At 51.9% G+C, this 21,003-nt stretch overlaps 1 protein-coding gene across 1 annotated transcript in view; it reads right to left on the reverse strand.

The window, feature by feature from the left end:
- The window catches only part of UBE2L3 (ubiquitin conjugating enzyme E2 L3), a 38,175-nt gene that overhangs the window by 7,131 nt on the left and 10,041 nt on the right, over window positions 1-21,003 (reverse strand). Inside the window, exons 2-3 of the mRNA XM_004592043.3 lie at window positions 14,067-14,162; window positions 1,273-1,459 (exon numbers count right to left, since the gene is read on the reverse strand). Of these exons, the coding sequence (XP_004592100.1) occupies window positions 1,273-1,459; window positions 14,067-14,162 (283 nt within the window). The remainder of the gene's footprint in view (window positions 1-1,272; window positions 1,460-14,066; window positions 14,163-21,003) is intronic.

A 21,003-nucleotide genomic window follows, 5' to 3' on the forward strand; every position in this document is an offset into this window, starting at 1 on the left:
CACACTGGCACACATAAAAACACGGCTTGGCCTGGGCTGGCCATAACACCCACTGGTTTGCATGAGATGTGATTGGAGGCAGAACTGACCAGGCAGCTGCATCCAACATGTGTGTTGGCTGGTACCAGTGATGGTCCAATCCTGACCAGGCACTAGTGGGCACACATTAAGTCTGGGGTCACCCCACGTGAGATTTCCTGAGGGACTCTGATTTGACTGGTGGACTCAGACCCAGCCACAGGGAAAAATCACAACATAAGCAGCCTGGGTGCATGTATTCACGGACTGGGACTGGCCTCCTCAGCTGCTGATACCTGTGCAGTGGACGGCATGCCCAGATGCACAGGGGGTACATGACAGCCAGCTCATTTAGGCCAGCAGGGGACATAGAGTACCTCGTCAGAGGATGGACAGAACAGCTTGGACAATTCTGCTGGGTCTATGGATGCACTAAAATGAACTTGATCAGCCAAGAGACCTTGGAAAGGTTTTCTCAAGCCTGGTGCAACGAAGCCAACAATGTCTCAGAACTAGCAAAAGCTCAAGTCGCACTCTTGAAATATTCTCCCCACCCCAGGGCTCCGAGGGTGTCATCAGACGAGTGTCCCCCATCCCCGAGTGTTGATGCAGTTTGAAAGCAAGGAGCGGCTCCCTCCCTTTCCCTGCCAGCAGACATAGGAAGAAGAAAAAGTAAAAAAAGAACTGAAACATTTGTCCTGCTCACCTTCCTTCCTCCATACCTCAACCCTCCCCACCCCAATCAGAGGCCACACGGGGATGGCATCCCTCTCAACCTTTTAACTATACTAAAAATGTTAAAAAGCTGGATTTTAAAGAACAGCACCATGAGTACACTAGAGGTTCAGGTGCTTTTGTTGGGACATCGGGGGGCAAGCCTGCCCCAGCCCCTTCCCTGTTTTGGCTCATGCCCTACCCTACTTCTTCCGTTAAGCCTGAGGCTGGGCATTAACTGCTGTGTGCCCACTGTAAACACAGCTCTCCCTCTCCATGCTGGGCAGTGCTGCCACCCTCCACACCACCAGGGTCAGTGCCCACACTGCATACACAGAAAAGCCTAGCCATGAGAGTGGCCTGCCAAGAGCCTGTTCAGGTCAACAGCTCAACCGAGAAGAATTATCAGGCTGGATGGGTGGGCCTTTGGGAGTCCCCGGGCCTGGGCTGCCAGGGGAGCCAGGCCCTCTCTGGTCTCTATGCCTGACGTGACACTCAAGGGAGCCTTCAGTCCTTGCCCCACAAGAATGCCTATCTTACCTTGGTCGGTTTTGGTGGCTGGCTTCCAGTTTTCAGCACTAATGACGGGCAGACAGACCTGCCCCTTTTCATCAATGTTGGGGTGGTAGATCTTTGTTTTGAATGTGATCTTCGGGGGTTTGAATGGGTACTCTGCCGGAAAGTTGATTTCGATTCTGAAGGCTCCCTTATCATAAGGAGGGTTGTCCTGGAAGACAAGAAGAGACCAGAATGATCACAACACAGCTCACAAACCTATGGCCACAAAAGATCAGTCGAAGCCCAAAGCCCCATAGCCTGTAGGGAAACCAGAAAAAAAGTCTCTTTTTTTTAAAAAAAAAAAAAATGTTTTTTAATTGGAAAGTCAGTTAATTGTCATGTCTGTTGATTCACTCCCTAAGTGGTCGCAACAAATCCAAAGCCAACTTCCCAGAGCCTCTTCCGGGTCTCCTACACAGGTGCAGGGTCCCAAGGCTTTGGGCTGTCCTTGACTGCTTTCCCAGGCCACAAGCAGGGAGCTGGATGGGAAGCAGGACTGGCAGGACTAAAACTGGTGCCCATATGGGACCATGGCTCATGTAAGGTGAGGACTTTAACCGCTAAGCTACCGCACCAGGCCCAAAACCAACCAGTCTTTCCCCAGCAGAATACCTGGTTAGCTGTGAGATGATCTGGTTTTGTCATGTCTTTGAATACTTTCATTTTTAGAACATGCATTTACTTATTTAAAAGGCAGAGTGTGAGAGACAACAGAGAAATCTTTCATGTTCACTTCCCAAATACTAGTGGCAGCTAGGGCTGGGCGAGGCTGAAGCCAAGAACCTAGAGTTCCAGCCGGGTCTCCAATGTGGGTGGTAGGGGTCCAAGTTCTTGGGCCATCCTCCACTGTCCTCCCAGGCACATTTATGGGAAAATACAAGAACATTTACGAGTTGGAGCTGCTGCGGTTGGGAGCTGGGCTGCAGTGCATACGGAATGCTGTAGCCGCAAGCAGGGCTTAACCTACTGGATCACAAAGCTGGCCCCGGATACTCTGTTTACAGAACAGCCTTGAGTTCACAGCAAAGCTGAGAGGCGAGCAGACTCTAACACACTGTCTCCACACACGCAGTCACCATCCTGGGCTCAGAGTAAATGTGCTATACTCAATGGACCCACACAGACACATCCGATCACCCAGAGTCCACAGTTCACATGAGGGAACCCCCAACCCCGTTCACTTTAAAAGGAACAGACTGGGGAAGAGGTAGCCAGAAAGGTCATCTGGTCTGGGCATCCCCATGGAGACCAGCAAATACCTGAGGGTGTTCTCAGCTAACCCAGCAAGAGAAGCTGCTGGCCTCTAGGAGGGAGGGGACAGACACAGACAGTCCTACACCAAGAACCCAATCCCCGCCCCGCCCCCGCCTCCCCAGCCAAAGGCATGTTTGCAATGCAGTTATGTCAAGTAACACAAATACGATTTAAAAACCATTTGTGAGGTGTCTATCAAGTGTCACAAAAAGTGCTGGAGCTAGGTGTGGGGCGGGGGGTGATACAGAGCCCCCGTGTAAGCCAGGGCTCACTGGGAGACACAACGGCACAAGCTTGGAAAGCAGACTCCAGGGGTCCGCGCTGTGGTGTGGTGGGTTAAACTGCTGCTACCTGTAGTGCTAGCAGCCCAGAAGAGTGCCGGTTCCAGTCCTGGCTGCTCCACTTGCAATCCAGCTTCCTGCTAATGTGCCAAGGAGAGCAGCTGAAGATGGTCCCAGTTCTTGGGACCCTACACTCACATGCGAGGCCCAGCAAATCTCTCTTTCTTCCTCCAATTCTTTCAAAGAAATAGATATACCTTAAAAAGACAAGGCCTAAGTGGAGAGAAATACACACTGATGTGTACGACCCCACATGGCGTGGAACAGGGCAGAGCCCCCTTCCTCAGGAGCCCAAACCCTGAGAAGCACAGCAGCCATCAACGATGTGTGGCTATGGGTACCTCAACTGTGAGGCCTTCCAAACTGAAAGTGCTTAGGTATGGTGCAAAACGACTGTTTCATTAAAAAACAAACTTGAAATGGTTCACCAGTAAGTGTTTACACCTACTGAGTTAAGTATTTATCAAAGTTCACTTACCAAAAGAACTCCAGCTATTTTCCCTCATTTGTGACATGACTACGGCAGACCCAGGAAACACAGGCATGGGCAGCAACCTTCATCCGGCCGCCCCAGGATGAAGTGTGTGTGCGGTACTACTTCCCAGCCTCCTCACCAGGAACCTGACCTCCACAGTTCACGGGGCGTGTGTCTTGTAGGACATGCGATCTGACGGCGTGCAGTTCTAGCTGAGCGTGACTCAGGAGACCCTGGCAACTGTGTGAGCACTGATCATCTTGGAAAGCTTAGAGACAAAGAGGGAGGAGTCCACTCCCTGGACTCTGTGCAGCTTTCCCATCTTGGCACAATTAAGACTGATTGATACAGAAGAAAGCGGGCTCTCACCTGACTAGGAGCACTACGGCCCACTGCTGTCAGGTACAGCCCACTGCACTACTCTATGCCTCATTAGCATGCAAGGTCACCCAAGGGACCGCATAGAGGAGTGTACCCAGGGACAGGTACTCCCGGGGCACTCGGGTGGAGGACAGACCTTGGTAGGAAGGGCTCACACATGGCTTTGTGAGCAAGAAGTGCTGTGACTGTTCCTGACAAGGCCCAATACCCTCTGCAAAGAAATAAGTATTTGCCCCATCCACTAGATGATTCTGAGCACTCCACCTCGGACCACCAGTCAGCGGGCACGAGGAGAGTAATGGCCGGAAGAACATGGGACCAGAAGCTGTGCTGATCCAAAGAGGCCAGCCCTGAGGCCAGCTAAGGGAGGTGTGACAATGAGCCAAGCAAACCAGGAGTCGGCTGGTGTCCGAGCAGTGGATGCGGGGGGCGTGAAGGTGTGAAGAGAACTGTTCCACTGCAGGCAGGGCTGCAAGGAATCTCCCGCGGCAGGGCAGAGCCCGCGGACGTGGCGTCCACCTCCCTTCGCAGGGACGCCAGACCACCCCGCTGAGGATTCTGTAATCCGTTCAGGCATTGTCTGCCACTGCAGATTGGTTTTTACTATCAACGTGAGCCTGGAAGCTGATGTTGCAAAAGGGCCTTTTATAATTCCTGCTGTCTCTGCTGCCCCCACTGACCACCCTTGATCTTTAGGCTCCCCTTTGTGATGCATTTCTGCCCTTTACTGATTCAAGATTAAGTTGTAGAATGAGGACTGTAGTAGGAATGTGTTACTGATTGATATGTACCATCTATTGCCAACGAATATTTGAGAAACTTCTACTGAGAGCTTTTAGGTGAAACAAATGGCAGATTTATTTTTGGATACACCCACTTGACCATGACCTCAAAAGTCTGCACCAGAGCTTGTGAGGGTTAATGTATAAATAAAGGGGACAGCTTTCTGGCATTGCCCATTGCGATCCTGAAATTGTAGCGATCCGTTTCTTTTCTCTTTACGCCTACTCCACGCACCCTTCAAGTTCCAAAATCGGCTGGAGCTGGACTGCGGCAGGAGTCTATCAAGGGGCAAGGTCAACAAAGAGGTAAGGGAAGTACCAGCTTTTTTTTTTATTTTCAATAAAAATCTATTTTTATTGGAAAGGCAGATTTACGGAGAAGAGGAGAAGACAGAGTGATGCTCCATTTGCCGATTCACTCCGCAAGTGGCCAGAGCTGAGCAGATCCGAAGCCAGGAGACCGGGCCTCTTCCGGGTCTCCCATGCAGGTGCAGGGTCCCAAGGCTTTGGGCCGTCCTGGACTGCTTTCCCAGGCCACAAGCAGGGAGCTGGATGGGAAGCGGGGCTGCTGGGACACGAACCAGCGCCCATATGGAAAATTTGCATGTGTAAGGCGAGGCCTTTAGCCACTAGGCTACCGCATCAGGCCCTCAAATAAATAAATCTTTTTTTTAAAGAATTTATTTATTTATTTTTATTGCAAAGTCAGATATACGGAGAGGAAGATCTTCTGTCTATGGTTCACTCCCCAAGTGATCGCAATGGCCAGTGCTGCGCCGATCCAAAGCCAGGAGCCAGGAAATTCCTTCAGGTCTCCCACGCAGGTGCAGGGTCCCAAGGATTTGGCCTGTCCTCCACTGTTTTCCCAGGACACAAGCAGGGAGCTAGATGGGAAGCACAGCTGCTGGGATTAGAACCAGTGTCCATATGGGATCCCGTGGCGTTCAAGATGAGGACTTCAGCTGCTAGGCCACCACGCCGGGTGAAATAAATAAATCTTTAGTTGTGGTCCTGGCTGCTCCATTTTGGATGCAGCTCCTTGTACTTGGGACAGTAGTGGAAGATGACCCAAGCACCCGGGTCCCTGAACTCACATGGGAGATCCAGATTAGTCTCCCGGCTTGTGGCTTTGGTCTGGCCCAATCTCAGCAGTTGCAGCCATTTGGGGAATGCATGGATGGATATGTTCTCCCTTTTTCTAATAAATAAGGGAAAAAACGTGAAAAGACAACCCAGAATGGGAAAAATACTAGCAAATCACGCCTAACACACGCACGCACACACACACTCCTAAAAATAACACTAATAAACCTGACAATCAAGACACAGGCAGGGGGCTGAAGAGACAATTTTCCAGAGGCATGCAAGTGACCAATAAGCACGCGGACATGTGCCTGACATGCCGCGTCATGAGGAAACTGCAAAATCAAAGCCACAATGAGATATGACGTCATTTTAATTGTTATGACAATAATGAAACACAGACAGACAGCAGACCGCTGGGCAAGCCCTGGAGAAGACTGTGGAGAAACTGGAACCCCGGGACATGCTGCCTGGCACCAAAGATGGTGCAGCCACTATGAAAATCAACTTAGCACTTCTTGCATGGTCAACACAGATACAACCCCTACAGGCTAGCAATGATCCCGCGCAACTGAAGCCTGGGACCCTAACAACCATGTGCACGCCAGTGTTCACACAGGTTTCTCTCCACAAAGGAGTGGGAAAGCAAAAGGTGCTCTCACGCAGCAAAAGCAATAATGCCGACATAAAGCCCCCCTTTCCAGATGCACCTAACAAATAATTCAACCTGGCTGAATCTTCTTTTTTTAAAAAAAGATTTACTTATTTTTATTGCAAAGTCAGATTTACAGAGAGAAGGAGAGACTGAGAAATATCTTCCATCTGCTGGTTTATGCCCCAAGTGACCGCAACAGCTGGAGCTGAACCAATTCGAAGTCAGGAGCCAGGAGCCTCTTCTGGGTCTCCTACACAGGTGCAGGGTCCCAAGGCTTTGGGCAGTCCTCGACTGCTTTCCCAGGCCACAAGCAGGGAGCTGGAAGGGAGGTGGAGCAGCCAAGACACGAACTAGGGCCCATACGGGATCCCAGTAGCACATGCAAAGCAAGGACTTTAGCCACTAGGCTATCACACTGGGAACCTGGCTGAATCTTTAAGATACCACTGCGGCCCGAGTACCAGTTGGAGTCCTGGCTGCTCTACCTCCAATCCTCACTAATGCTCCTGGGAAGGCAGTGGAGGGCAGCCCAAGTACTTGAAACCCTGGACTAGCCCCAAGCCATTGCAGACGTTTGGACAGTGGGTGGAAGAGCATGCCTCTTCCTCTCCAATTATGCCTTCTAATGAACAAGATCTTTGAGAAGGAAAAAAAAAAAGGAGGGGGTAGGTCTACATCCCGACTCAGGGTGCCTGGGTTCAAGCCCAGCTCTGCTAACACATATCCTGGGGGTAGCAGGTAAAGCCTCAACTACCTGTATCCCTGCCAATCATAGGGAAGACTTGGATTTAGCTCCTGGCTTCACCTGGTCCACTTTTTAGCAATTTTAGGACATGTACCTCTTTGTCTCTCATGCCCTTAAATACATTACTTAAAAAAAAAAAAAGACAGTATCAAATTACCTTTAAAAAAAGAGTTCAATTTTATCTATTTGAAAGGCAGAGTTACAAAATGAGAGAGGGAGAGAGGGCACCCACCACTGCCGGTTTACCCCCCACCACAGCTGGGGCTGGGTCAGGCCCAAGCCAGGAGCTTCCTCCAGGTCTCCCGGGTGGGCAGTGTCTCAACCACTTCAGCCATCCTCTGCTTCCCCCAAGGCACATTAACAGGAAGTGGGACTCAAGTATAGCATGTGGACTTGAACTGGCACCCACACGGAATGGTGGCACTACATGCAGTGGCTTAACTTGTTTAATTTATCTCATTTGAAGAGAGATCCTCCCTCACCTGCTCCCTCCCAAGCTGTGTGTTTTCAATCAGCTTGGTCAAAGCAGGCATTCAAATGAGATGCAGGCATCCCAAGCAGCAATTTCATTACTGTGTCAAACCCTTGTCCCTAAAACCTTAAAGATGATTCTGGAAAGGTCCCTCAAAATTCTTAGTTACTGCCCAGCTGTAGATAATGCCTAAGTTTTTCACTGCTAGGAGAAACAGCCTATAGCTTGTGGGTGCTGGGAGTAGCTGAGGGCATGCTTTGACAGGGAAGGAATGATTTCTGGGGTCTTCCATGAACCGGGCCACCGGGATTGACCCAGATGGTTTAGATGGAGGGTCAGGCCAAGGCACATGCCCACACAGGACACCTGGTCTAGGCTAAGTAGCAACATCTACTGTCCACTAGTACTCAAAAAAGCTGGGGCTGGGCCATGTCAGGCTGGGCCACAGACCTACCAGAATGGAACAGAACCAGAACTGGGAGCAAATTCTGTAGGGGACTTGTGGGCTAGCCTTTGTAGGACCACAGCATCCATCGATTTACATGGAGCTGGGAATGATGATGGGCCAACCCAGGCTGGGCCACGGAACTCACCAGACAGGAACCCACCTGGTACTCACAGAGGACAGAGCTAGGAGAAGGCTGGGTGGGGCCAGGCTGCAGCACCCCAATGGTGCAAGCAAGGACTGGGACTGAGGGCAGACTGTGCCAGGCAGGGTCACGGCCCCCAGAGGCACATGTGAGATTCAAGACTGGGACCAGGTCTGACAGGAGAACTTTGGAACTCCCTTACTAGTCCATAATTCCCTCTGGGGAACACAGGAGGCAGGGCTGGGGGCAGGCTAGGCCAGGCTGGGCTGGCCATATCTTAGCACCTGCTGGTACATGAGAGCCAGGACAGGGTGTGGGCCACGCCCAGCTGGGACGAGCTGCAACACCCAACAGGGAGAACTGAGACCGCAGCTGGAACAACATGCCTGGCTGGGTGGAAACACCCACTAGCACAAGCAAGATCTGAGCTGGGAACAGGCATTGCTGGGATCTCTGGGGATGCCCCTGCTGGTATGCAATTTCCACTGATGAGTGAACCAAGCTGGGCAAGACATTCGTGTGGACTGGGTCTGGGGGCGGGCCAGGCTGGGTTAGGCTTCAGTGAGACACGGAATGGGTGCAGTCAAGTTGGGCTGGGAAGTAGTATCTACTGCTGAGTGCCAGGACTGGAGGGAGACTGGCCACGTCAGACTGGGCAGCAGCATCTACCAGTACATGCAAGATGCCCGGCTGGGAACAAGCCTGGTAGGGAAAACTGGGGAACTCCCCTGCTGGGCAAAGCTCCTGCTGGTGAGCACAAGAGCCAGGGCTGGGAGCAGGCTAGACCACCAAGGCTATAGCACCCACTGGCATAGGTTTGAGCTGGGTCTGGGGGCAGGCCTGGCAGAGCAGTCCACAGCACACTGGCACGAGTGAGAGTCAGGATAGGACGCAGGCCAGGTTGGGCTGGACTACAACACCCACCAGTTCACTGAGGGCGGGGGCGGGCTGGGCTGGGCGAGAGCCAGGCTAGGGCTATCTCAGACTGGGCCATAGCACCTGTTGGCACACACAAGACCCATGGTTGGCAGTGCGCCTGGTAGAGGATCTGGGGACTCCCTTGCTGGGCTGCTGCTTCCACTGAAGAGTGAGAGAGCTGGGTGTGCAGGTGGGCCAGGCTGAGTTTGGCTGGTGTACCCACTGGCATGAAAAACAGCCAGAACGGGTGCACGCAAGCTGAGATAGGCCACTGAAACAACTGGCAAGTGCTGGGACTGGATGGATGTAAATAAATCGTATCAGGATGGACCACAGTACCCCCGGGAGGTGAACTGTGGGCACTGGCAGACTGGACAAGGCAGCAGCAGCTGTCAGCATACATGAAATATGTAACTAGGAGTAGGTTGGGCTGAGCTTAGCTGCAGTACCCTTGGGTGTGCATGAGGGCTGGATGGGATCTAGGCTGGGCTGGGATAGGCCACAGCAGAACTGGCATGCACAAAAACCAGGGTGGGCCTGGTAGGTGCTATGGAGGGCTGTCCTGACTAGACTGTGGCACCCCCTGGTATGCATGAGGACTGGGTCTGTGGCAAACTGGCTGGACTGGGCTACAGCACTTGTCAATTCATGTGATATGAGGGTGGGGCAGAACTGATCAGGCAGATGCAGACCCTGACCCTGTACTGGCTGGTACACATCAGTCAGGCTGAGATCATCCTACACAAGGTTTCTTCGGGGACTCTCCAACCGGACCACTGGACTCTCACCTGGCCACAGTGACAATCACAGGATGTGTGGTCTGACCTTGGAGTGCATGTACTGGGACTGGGTTTCCCCTTCTGCTCATGTTCGTGCAGTGAACAGCATGCCAAGAAGCAAATGGGAGCCCTAATGGCCAGCTCACGTAGGCCAGTAGTGGACATCACCTGCCTTATCAGAAGACAGAAAGCAGAACATGTTGTACAGTTCTGGGTCTGTGGATGCACTAAGGTGGACTTGGTCAACCAGCAGACCTTGGAAAGATTTTCTTAACCCTGGAGCAAGGAAACCAACATAGTCTCAGGGCTACCAGAACTACTCAAGTAACACCCTGGGAACACTCTGCCTCACACTGGGGTCTCTAAGGACCATCCCAACCCCCAGGTGCTGATGTGCTATGACACCATTAGTGGCCCTCTCCCCTCCTCCCCTGCAAACACAGCAAGGAAACAGACTGAAATATGTGTCTCACCTTCCTCTATGCCTGACCCTCCCCACCCTGATTGGAGGCCCACAAGGGCATGCATCCCTCTCAACTACATAAATGATATTTAAAATAAAATCTATCAAGTTTGAATTACTACCTTTAACAGCAAGAGCACTATGTCACACTATGCACCTCACACACATGGCACTTCTTTAACTTCTCAGCATCCACGAGGCTAAGCATTATTGTCATTGTGGAAGTGAAGATACCACAATCAGCCACGAGTTTTGGCCAGGATCCACCAGCTCAGTGGGGCACACGGCTGGGGTGCACACCTTGGGAAAGACTTGGCACTCAGAATCCCCTTTTAAAATGCCTAGCCGTGCTTGCTTACTCTGGCAGCACATGCACTAAAAATGTCCAGCTGGAAGCCAGCACTGAAGCGTGGTGGGTTAAGCGCAGGCATCCCATTTGGGCACTGGTTGGTGCCCTGATTGCTCCATTTACAATCCAGATCCAGCTCCCTGCTAATGGTCTGGGACAAACAGTGAAAGATGGTCTAAGTTCTTGCATTCCCGGCTTAACCCTGCCTGGCTGTTGTGGTCACTGGGGAATAAACCAGCAAATCAAAGATCCTGGGGCATGGTGTAATCACCCAACGGGCTGATCTTCCCCTTACAAACACTCAGGATCCCACATGGACACAGCTTCCTGTCCTGGCTACTCCCTGCCTGTGGCCTGGGAAAGCAGGAGGACAGCCCAAAGCCTTGGGACCTGCACCCGTGGGAGACCTGGAGCAGGCTCCTGGCTTCAGCTAGGCTCAGCTCCAGTCGCCGTGTCCATCTGGGAGTGAACCAACAGGTGGAAGAGACTGTCTCTAAAAATAACGGCGGGGGGCTTAATAATTAAATAAAAAAACTGATTCTAACAAATATGAAATAGTGTACAGCTATTAAACATGCTTATAATTTCAAAGCAACAACTAAATAATGAATATATGAAATAATTATGAGATCATTTATCAACAATCACATGAGAACCAGCTAGGAGGAACAATGCTAAAGATCAGAAGTGATCATTCACTTGGCTGGAAACTTCTGACAGGCTGATGAATTTCTTTTTTTTTAGATTTATTTCTTTTTATTGGAAAGTCAGATAAACAGAGAGAAGGAGAATCAGAGAAGATCTTCCATCTGATGGTTCACTCCCCAAGTGCCGCTATGGCTGGAGCTGAGCCAATCTGAAGCCAGGAGCCAAGAGCTTCTTCCAGGTCTCCCACATAAGTACATGGTCCCAAGGCTTTGGGCCGTCCTCAACTGCTTTCCCAGGCCACAAGCAGGGAGCTGGATGGGAAGTGGAGCTGCCGGGATTAGAACCGGAGCCCATATGGGATCCCAGGTGTGCAAGGCGAGGACTTTAACTACTATGCTATCGCACCGGGCCCTCGTGAATTTCTTGATGATGATGCTCTCAGTATTCCAGGAGAAACAGATTTCCAGATGTCCTATAGAAACCAAAGTCTGTGAGTGCTCATGTCCCTTACATACCATTGTGTAGCACTTGCATATACCTGACAAGACACAATTCCCATGTAAACAATGTCAGCATGACAAGAAAACCTGCATGATCAGCACAGATGCAGTTTTGAGCTGAGGATCTGTGACCTCCACAAGGCTGGATCTGGGCTGTAAAGGCTATGTGGAATCCACAGCACTTTCTCCCTCATACTCCCCCTGCACTGCAGACAGCACTGAGCCGTCCGAACACAGTGGGACCACTGTCAGTCCAGGAAGCGTCCCCCACCACCGGACACTTGAGTCAGGGCACTCACTGAGTGATTGCCTGCTGTGAAAGGGGGCACTTGGCGTCCACCCCAGCTGCCTGTGAACACAGATTGCCAGCGTGGCCCAGCCCAATCGAGGAAGTCCTGAGGCCCAAGGGTGTACAAGACCCAGCCCGGAGAAGGTGAGCTGCCCCAGATGCCACAGCCACTCTAGGGAAGAAGAAACACATCCCTGAAATGCTGTTCCTACAACGTGGAGGGCAAGCAAGTGGGAACTGACTGGAGGGCGGTCCGGGGCGGTGGGGCAGACAGAACAGTCAGCCAGGCTTACTGCTTACTGCTGGTGAAGCCTCAGCAAACAGGAGAGGGGTTGGACCAACCGGTCAGCACTTCTGGCTTAATGACGCTGCAGGCCACCATCCCAGCAAGCTCTGCCAGCAGGACAGAGACCCCAGGCAGGGTCTCCTGACAATGAGCCCTCCTCAGCACCAGTATGCAAGCTGACACTGCCCACACTCGAGCCCACAAACCACCCTGCTTATTCTGATCATGCCAAGCAGCCATGGACTGCAATGCTCACTCCTCTAAACAGGAAACCAAATCCCAATTGGAAAAGGGACGGACGATTCTGCTCAGCACAGAACAGCTGCCCACAACAGATGAGGGCTGAGGTCACAGCTGAGCTCCTACCTTCCCACTCACCCCGTGCCTGAGCCCCACCACCCACTACTTCAAACCTGTAAGATTCACCTTTAAAATCAGACTGGAAGCTTTCAAATTAACAAATGTCAACATGTACCACAACCCCACAGAGCACTTTCTTTAGCTATCCAAGTGATGATGTACATAGATAGTATTTGCTGGCCAAGTTCCAGTAAGTTAAAAAAATAAAAACAACACAACCCTAAAACCAGCATCACAAACAAAACAAAAAACAAAAATCATGCATAGTTAAGAGGACTGTATGCTCTGTTCCAGCAAAGCAGCTAACCTGCCACCAATACGAGATTGCACACAGCAAGGGACAACTGGGTCAGACACAGGGACAGGGCCCGAGGTCCCTACGTGCAGCGTGGGGCAGACAGACGGTGGCGTGCATGGACATGGGAGACCAGGAAGAAGGCCGAGGATGGAGGCTGTGAGCCAGGGAGCCTGGAAGGATACACAACGTTCCTGTGAGGCTGCCCTGTGGTTGGACACGGCAGCTCTGAGAAGGCAGGGATGCAGACAGTGACCTGGGGGCCGTTTTCCAACAGCACAATGGTCTGCAATATTGGAGGAAGTTCAAAACAGGACGCATGCCCAAGAGGCAGCAGGAAGCAGCAGCACAGTGCCCAGGTGACCCAGGGCTGGAGGGCCCGAGGGCTCAGGGACAAGCAAGGGCCACAGCACCCAGCCTACCGAGGCAGCGCAGTGACAGCTGATGGCAGGTCCCTGTGCCCGGTGACGCAGGTTCCCAACAGGGTGAGAAATGAGTGCAAATCAGAGTGGCGTGGAGGACAGGTCTCTGCAAGGGTGAGGAGAGCCAAGCCTGGAGAAGAGAAGCAGGAGCAGCCTGAGCCCAGCGGAAGGCAGAAGTGTGGGCTGGGGAAGCTGGGCTGCAGGCAGACACCACAGGTGAAGGCCAGAAGAGGAGCGGGCACGGGGGAGCGGTCAGGAAAGGGGCCCAGAGCCAAAGGGGGCATATGCTGAAGGATGCCAGGAGTAATGCCTGAAACGCAGCTGTCCAGTGGGTTAGAGACACAGAGGAAACCAAGGGGAAAAGCCAGAGACCCAGCAGGGCCACCTGGCCTTTTCCCAGAGAGGCCAAGGGAGGCCTTGCCCTGATAAAGCAAAACAGGCATCCGAAGCCAGGGAAGACAGGAAACAGCAGATCTGGGAAAGCTCAGGAACTCCACTTTAGACAGCTGCGAGTCCACTCCAGCGCCAAGGCCACGCTCTCCGCTTTGTCCCCTGGATCCAGCGCCCACTGATACGCATCTGAGTGGCTGCCTAGACTACAGGTCTACTTAGGAGCAGAGAAAAGTCCAGCAGCGCACACACCCCCTGCAAGAACAAGCTGATAACAAGTGGAAGTGTTCAATACTCACAGGAACAATAAGCCCTTGCCAAGTCAATAAATTAGCTTCATCAACCTGGATGTTACGGAAGTTTTTCATTCCACATTTGCGGATCTCTTCAAGCTCCTGTTGGTTAACAAAGCATAAAGGGGTGTCAAACAGGGGAAAACACCACATAGTAAGATCCCTCCTGACTCCCTCAAACCACACCAAGGGCCAAGACAGTGCTTGCCGACCTGCTTAAGGAGGTGTGGCACTTCAGTGGTGCCTCCTGGGGCTGCTGCCTGCACTCCTGCCCCAGCGGAGCCAGACCCCCAACAGGATGAATCTTCGGAACTGGATGGGGAGAGTGTTCTCCCACAGACGCACTACCTCCTCTCAGGGTCATTCACCAAGTCTCTGCTGAAGCACCCTCAGCCCCAGTGCCTGGGGCTGACCTGAATCTAACTTGTTTCAACCAAGTTGTGTCATGTGCTGACCATGCACTGGATCCTGAGACTGCTGAGATGAGCAAAATGGGACCAGGAGCCAACCAGAGGAAACACATCCCCACGGAGTCTCTGCCTCTACCCATCCCTACAAGTGTGATTCCAGAGGACTGGGCCTCGGCACAGGCACACAGCGAAGAGAACGTACCAGACTGGGGTGGGGAGGGGTGAAGCCACTGTCACAGATCTTGGTCTCCTCAGCCTCAAAACAGGGAGTAACAAGACCCAGAGAGGCAGACGACAATGGGAAATGATGTCACAGGGCAGGCCCTGCTGGCAAAACTGCCAGCCGACGCAGCACGTGCCACTTCAACCCCAAAGCACCAGCACCGTGACTGGGTGTCTGTCCTTCATGTTCAGCTCTGGACTAGTCCAACACCTCTCACTTCCTCCCGACACTGCAGGGGAACTTACGGCAGGTGTGCTGTAACCGAGGTGGTGCAGCCCGCACCCTACCACCCACACTCCGGCATGGCCAGCATTCCTCCCTGCCTCACACTTGCAGTGCCAGACCCAGCCCCCTGTCCAGGGCCCTACAGCACCCTCCGCATCTAGGTGCATCCTGGGTACCACCCAGCTGGGGGCTACCTCTTCAGCCCAGTGTCTTCCTCCCAGTCCTGCGAGGTATCTGGCCAAGAAGAGAGACTGCAGAAAGGTAGTCAGGACACATTGGTGCTTCGGGGCAGGGGATAGGCACCGCCCCTCTTCCCACGGGGTGTCACAGCCATCAGTCCTAGCTGCCTGCCTGTCACACTGATCCAGAAATTCTGGCCCAACAAGTACCTGCAGCCTTAATGTGATTATTTCTGTTTATGCTTATTTACTTGACATGCAGTGACACAAGAAGCAGCAGCAACAGAGAAACAAACGCCACCCAGGTTCCCAGGTGAGTGGCAGGGACCTAGATGGGAAGGCGACCCTCCACAATGAGATGTGAGCGCTGCAGGCCCTGGCTTCACCTTAGCCAGGACTTAAGCTGTACTCTGTGTTTGTGGTCATGGGCTGAAGACACTACACAGATGCTTCGCTAGAACAAAAGACAAGTCTCTTTTAGGCCTCAGTGCTACCAAACTATGAAAATAACTTAAACCAATTCAAACAGGAAAAAACATTCCAGACAGTGTTACATAACTGCCCAATCAAAAAAGAAACCTCAGCAGTGAGTTGGTGATTAAAGCATTCCCGTCCGTGCCTGAATTAGATACTCCAGTTCTGGTTTCCGACTCAGGCTGCCTTGCTAATGCAGAACCCTGGAAGGCAGGAGTCCCAGCTCCAGCGGGGTTCCTGGCAGCCAGGGGGAAGTCCTGGACGGAGTTCCCAGTCCCCAGTCCCTGCTAGGGGTCATGGTAAGCATTTTGGGAAGGAGCCAATGAATCCAATGACTGGAAACTCCCTCTTCTTCTTTCTCTCAAGCAAGGTAACAAAGTTGTTGGTTTTTTTTGGTTTTTCTGGGTTTTTTTTTCTGGAGCAGTAGTCTAGCGGTTACTAAAGTTCTTGCCTTGCATGCATCAGAATCCCATATGGATGCCGGTTCTAATCCCAGTGGCTACGCTTCCCATCCAGCTCTCTGCTTGTGGCCTGGGAAAGCAGTCGAGGGCGACCTAAGGACTTGGGACCCTGCATCCACATGAGAGACCCGGAAGAGGCTCCGGGCTCCTGGCTGTGGATCAGCTTGGCTCCAGCCGCTGCGGCCGCTTGGAGAGTGTATCATTGGATGGAAGATCTTCCTCTCCTTCTCTCCTCTCTGTATTATCTGACTTTCCAATAAAAATAAAATGAATCTTTAAAAAAATAATGATCTAAACAGGCGGCCAGCACTGTGACACAGGTTATGCTGGCATCTGCAATACAGCATCCCACAGCAGAGCAGCAGCTTGAGTCCTGGTTGTCCCTTTTCTCAACCGGTTCCTCGCTGATGCACCCTGGGAAGCAGCAGAAGATGCTCAAGGACTTGGGGCCCTGCCACCCATGTGGGAGAGCACCTATGGGGTCCCGGCTTCGGCCTGGCCCAGCTCTGCCTGTGATAATCCTGAGAGAGAACCAGCAGGTGGATATTTCTCTTTCTCGGTGTAATGGTGGGCATTTCAAATAATAAATAAATCCTTTAAAAATCTAAATAGGAACTGGCATCTGTGCCACAGGAGATGAAGCTGCTGCCTGTCTGGTCCAGCTAGCGCCCTGCAAATGAATGCGCCTGGAAAAGCAGCAGACGATAGCCCAAGTGCTTGGGCCCCTGTACCCAAGCAGGAGATGGCACAGAAGCAGCTCCTGACCGCTCTGGCCCAGCCCTGGCTGTTGTGGTCATCTGTGGAGTGAACCAGAAGCTTTCTTTGTAACTCTTTCAAATCAATCTCGAAAAAAAAAAAAAAAAAAAGAACAAAAAGCAAAAACACTAAATATATCTACGGCATCCATAAATCCACATGCCAATAATATAAAGTATGGGTGACATGACAGTGTGAAGTTCACAATTAAAAAAAAAAATACGGCAAGGTGAGTCCAACTGCAACACAGCAGCAAAAACTACTGCTCACAAGGCTGGGGACTTCAGGTAACCACCTCAACTGACCGTGTTCCGTCAAGGCACACTCTCCCCGCCGCACAATTTGAACCAAGAACAGATTGTAAGAAGAGAGAAAAAAAAATGAAACCAACTACCAAACCAGCCCTCGGTGAGGTAGAACGTTTCTCACTAGTTTGCAGCCGACCAGCTGAGGCAGGACCCCACGCTGTCAGACAGAGGTCAGGCACGGCGATCCCATCCCACCAATCACCCGGTGTTCTCTAGAGCCCCGGATGGCAGCCACAAGCCCTAACAGCGGTCAGGCCGCTCAGAGTCCTGCACTGCACAAGGCAGCACTGTGAGCAAGAACCGTCCAGCCCAAAACGCCAATCACGCCTCACCACAGAAAACAACTGAAGGACATGGACTCCACTGATCCCGGGTGAGAGCTGAGATCCCCAAAGTAAGATGACACAGAGTCCCCAAATGGCAAACCCCTGAGCAAAGCTACGCCTTGAGAACCAAGAACTGAGGAAGGAAGGTGGGGAAATCACAGAAATTCAGAGTTTGAATTAAAAGGGACATTAACAAATGATAGAAGGACTCAACAAATGAAACCTCCAAGAGGGACCCAGCTCTAAAAGAACCAGGAAGACAAAAGCCAAGCAAGCAGGAACTTACAGAACAGGCTCCCACAAAGGCTTATCTCGGTTCCGCAGGGAACAGGAGGTGGCTCCGGGTCAGCTGCTCAAGGCAGGTGGCACAATGCTCACAGCTGAGGAGAGCTCCAAGGCGTGCACACCCAGCCAGCTCACCCGTTCCCTACCCAGGGCAGGCCGCACAGAGGCAAGCGAACAAAGTCCTAAAAATGAGGTCGTTTCTGAACCCAGCCAAGGGGCCCCACCTAACAGCTCTGCCAGCAGCCAACAGCAGAGCTGGGGCCTGGCCCTGGCCCCTGGCACCATCGGCCCCCGGGCTGAAGAGGAGACAAGCAAGCAGACGTCAACCGAGTGTGCCCAGCACTCGGGATTAGCAAAAAGGCCAGCAAAGTCTATAGACGTTGGTTAGTGTCCCAGCTGCTCCTTTTCCAATCCCGCTCCTGCTAACGACCTGGGAAGGCAGAGGAGGACAGGCCAAGGCATTGGGCCCTGAACCCACGTCAGAGACCCAGAAGCAGCTCCTGGCCTCAGATTAGCTCAGCACTGGCCACGGGAACCATCTGGGGGAGTGAACCAGAGGATGGAAAAACCCTTGTCTTTCCTGCTATGTGTATATAATCTTCCTTCTGAATAAAGCAGATCCCAAGACAGTTACCGAGATCTTCACTCCACTAGCTCATGCCCAAACGGCTGCAATAGGCAGAACTTGGCCAGCCCAAAGTTAGGAGCCAGGAACCTTTTCTGGGTCTCCGATGACGGTGCAGGGGTCCAAGCACGTGGGCCATCTTCCCCTACTATCCTAGGCCATGAGCTGGGAGCTGAATCAGAAGTAGAGGAACCACAACTCACACTGGTGCCATTATAGGATGCCAGCACCACATGTAGAGGCTTAGCCTACTACACCACAGCACTGAGGCGTGCACATGTGCGCGCTCTCTCTCTCTCTCTCTCACACACACACACACACACACACACACACACACACACACACACACACGGGGTGGGGGGGTAGCTTTATAGCATAGTACATCAAGCTGCAGTACGCAGTGCCCATATTCCATGACTGCCAATTTGAGTTCTGGCTGTTCAACTTCCAATCCAGCTCCCTGATAACATGCCTGGCATTTTTGCTCCCCAAGATTCATGCATTTTTTACTGGGCAAACGGAGACTCTATGATGGACTATGTCAATCAGTGGATTCTTCAACAACCTAATCGTGCTTGGAGTGGCGAGACTGGCAGTGATTCATAACTGGTGAACTATCAAAACCACTTGAGCAAGAATCTCTGAGCATGCCGCACATCCGGGACTTGGGGAGGGTGGGAAACTGGGTGGGGCTTCTCCCTTAAAATCCCTCTTTACCTCAGATACAATGAAGGAAACAATGTGGAAATAACAGTCTTACCCACTTGCATATAGCCCTTGAACCTTTTTACCCTAATTAACTATGTAAAGATTGTCAAAAATATAATAAAAAAAACGGAAAAGAAAAAGATTCATTCATTTCTATTGCAAAGGCAGATCCACAAAGAAGAGATCCTCCATCCGCTGGTTTACTCCCCAAGCGGCTGCAGTGGCCAGAGCTGAGCTGACCCAAACACTGGAGCCAAAGATCTGTCTTTCCCGCTCTCCACAACTGTTTTCCACATAGATAACTTTTTTTTTAAAGATTTATTCATTTTTTTATTACAGCCAGATATACACAGAGCAGGAGACACAGAGAGGAAGATCTTCCGTGCGATGATTCACTCCCCAAGTGAGCCGCAACGGGCCGATGCGCACCGATCTGAAGCCAGGAACCTGGAACCTCCTCTGGGTCTCCCACGCGGGTGCAGGGTCCCAATGCATTGGGCCATCCTCGACTGCTTTCCCAGGCCACAAGCAGGGAGCTGGATGGGAAGTGGAGTCACCAGGACACGAAGCAGCACCCATATGGGATCCTAGCGCATACAAGGTAAGGGCTTTAACCACTAGGCTACCACAGCGGGCCCTCTTTTTTATTACTAATTTTTGTTTTTATTTTTGAATTTATTTTTATTGGAGTGGCAAATACACCGAGAGGAAGATCTCTCTGCTGATTCACTCCCCAAGTGGCCGCAAAAGCTGGAGCTGACCCAATCCATAGCCAGCCCAGAGCCTCTTCCAGGTCTCCCAAGCAGGTGCAGGGTCCCTAGGCTTTGGGCCATCCTCAGCTGCTTTCCAGGCCACAAGCAGGGACTGGATGGGAAGTGGGATTGCCGGGGATACAAATCAACACCCATATGATATCCCAGCTTTTGCAACACAAGGACTTTAGCCACTAGGCTACCATGCCAGACCCATTCTTTGGAAAATTACCTGGCCTACTTCATAGGGACTCGATTCATGCGCCTTTCATACCTTTCCATGCATCCTCTTTTCTCGGCAGCTTGACCCAGATCTAGGGCAGACAGCCTGCACCAGAGCCCAGGTGGGCTTAATCAGGAAACGGTGCTGCCTGTGATTAGCACCAGTCTCTCAGCAGCCAGGGACTCCTCCTGAGGGAATCCGTTTGAGGTCATCATCTTCTGAATCCCAACAGGAGCCAGAAGCACAAAGAGCTCAGGTAAGGAAGGGGCCGGAGGAGTGGCTGATGACGACGTGTGATGTAACCGGAGCCTCGCCACGCCCCAATGTGCGCATGGCAGGCTCACTGGCCTCATTTCTGCAGTTGGCAAATCACCAGACCTTGCACAGGACAGCCAGGACTAGGAGCAGAGCCAGAACTGCTCTTCCGCAAGCATGTCAGCCGTTCAAAGCAGGGGGCTCCAACAGGTGACATGTCCTCTGGGAACGGGACACGCACGTACTGCTTCCTGTCCTGGATGCTGGGAGGCCCGAGCCTACTCCACATCACTTCCTGGTGAGAATGCGGCTGTGTGAACGCACTGCCTTCCTTATCTCTCCCTGGCTGCCATCAAGCTTCTGCACTGGGCAAGGAATGCCGCTGGCCTCCTGTCCAAACCTGGCAGGCGGGGCAGGCATCTGAGGCAGTCACACAACCCGCCACCCCTAAGTTTAGTGCCACTCTCAAATATCAGCTCCACAACCAGCAGGGTGCTAATAAACTGGACCAGTTCAACAAATCAACTACTTCAGGACATGGAACTCCCCTGGCTGTTTTCCTTCTGCTTGGGCAACAAGTTAACTACAGAAACCAAGGGATAATATATTTGTTTAGGGCCACGTTTTCGTATGTTTTGTGTTGGCACTGATTAAATCAGAAAAGAGACTCAAAGCTCAATAATTCTTGCATTTTTAAAAAAAATATATAACAATTTGAAACAGCTGTTCCCTG

The sequence above is a fragment of the Ochotona princeps genome, chromosome 29 (genome assembly GCF_030435755.1).
Source record: "Ochotona princeps isolate mOchPri1 chromosome 29, mOchPri1.hap1, whole genome shotgun sequence".
Lineage (NCBI taxonomy): Eukaryota > Metazoa > Chordata > Mammalia > Lagomorpha > Ochotonidae > Ochotona > Ochotona princeps.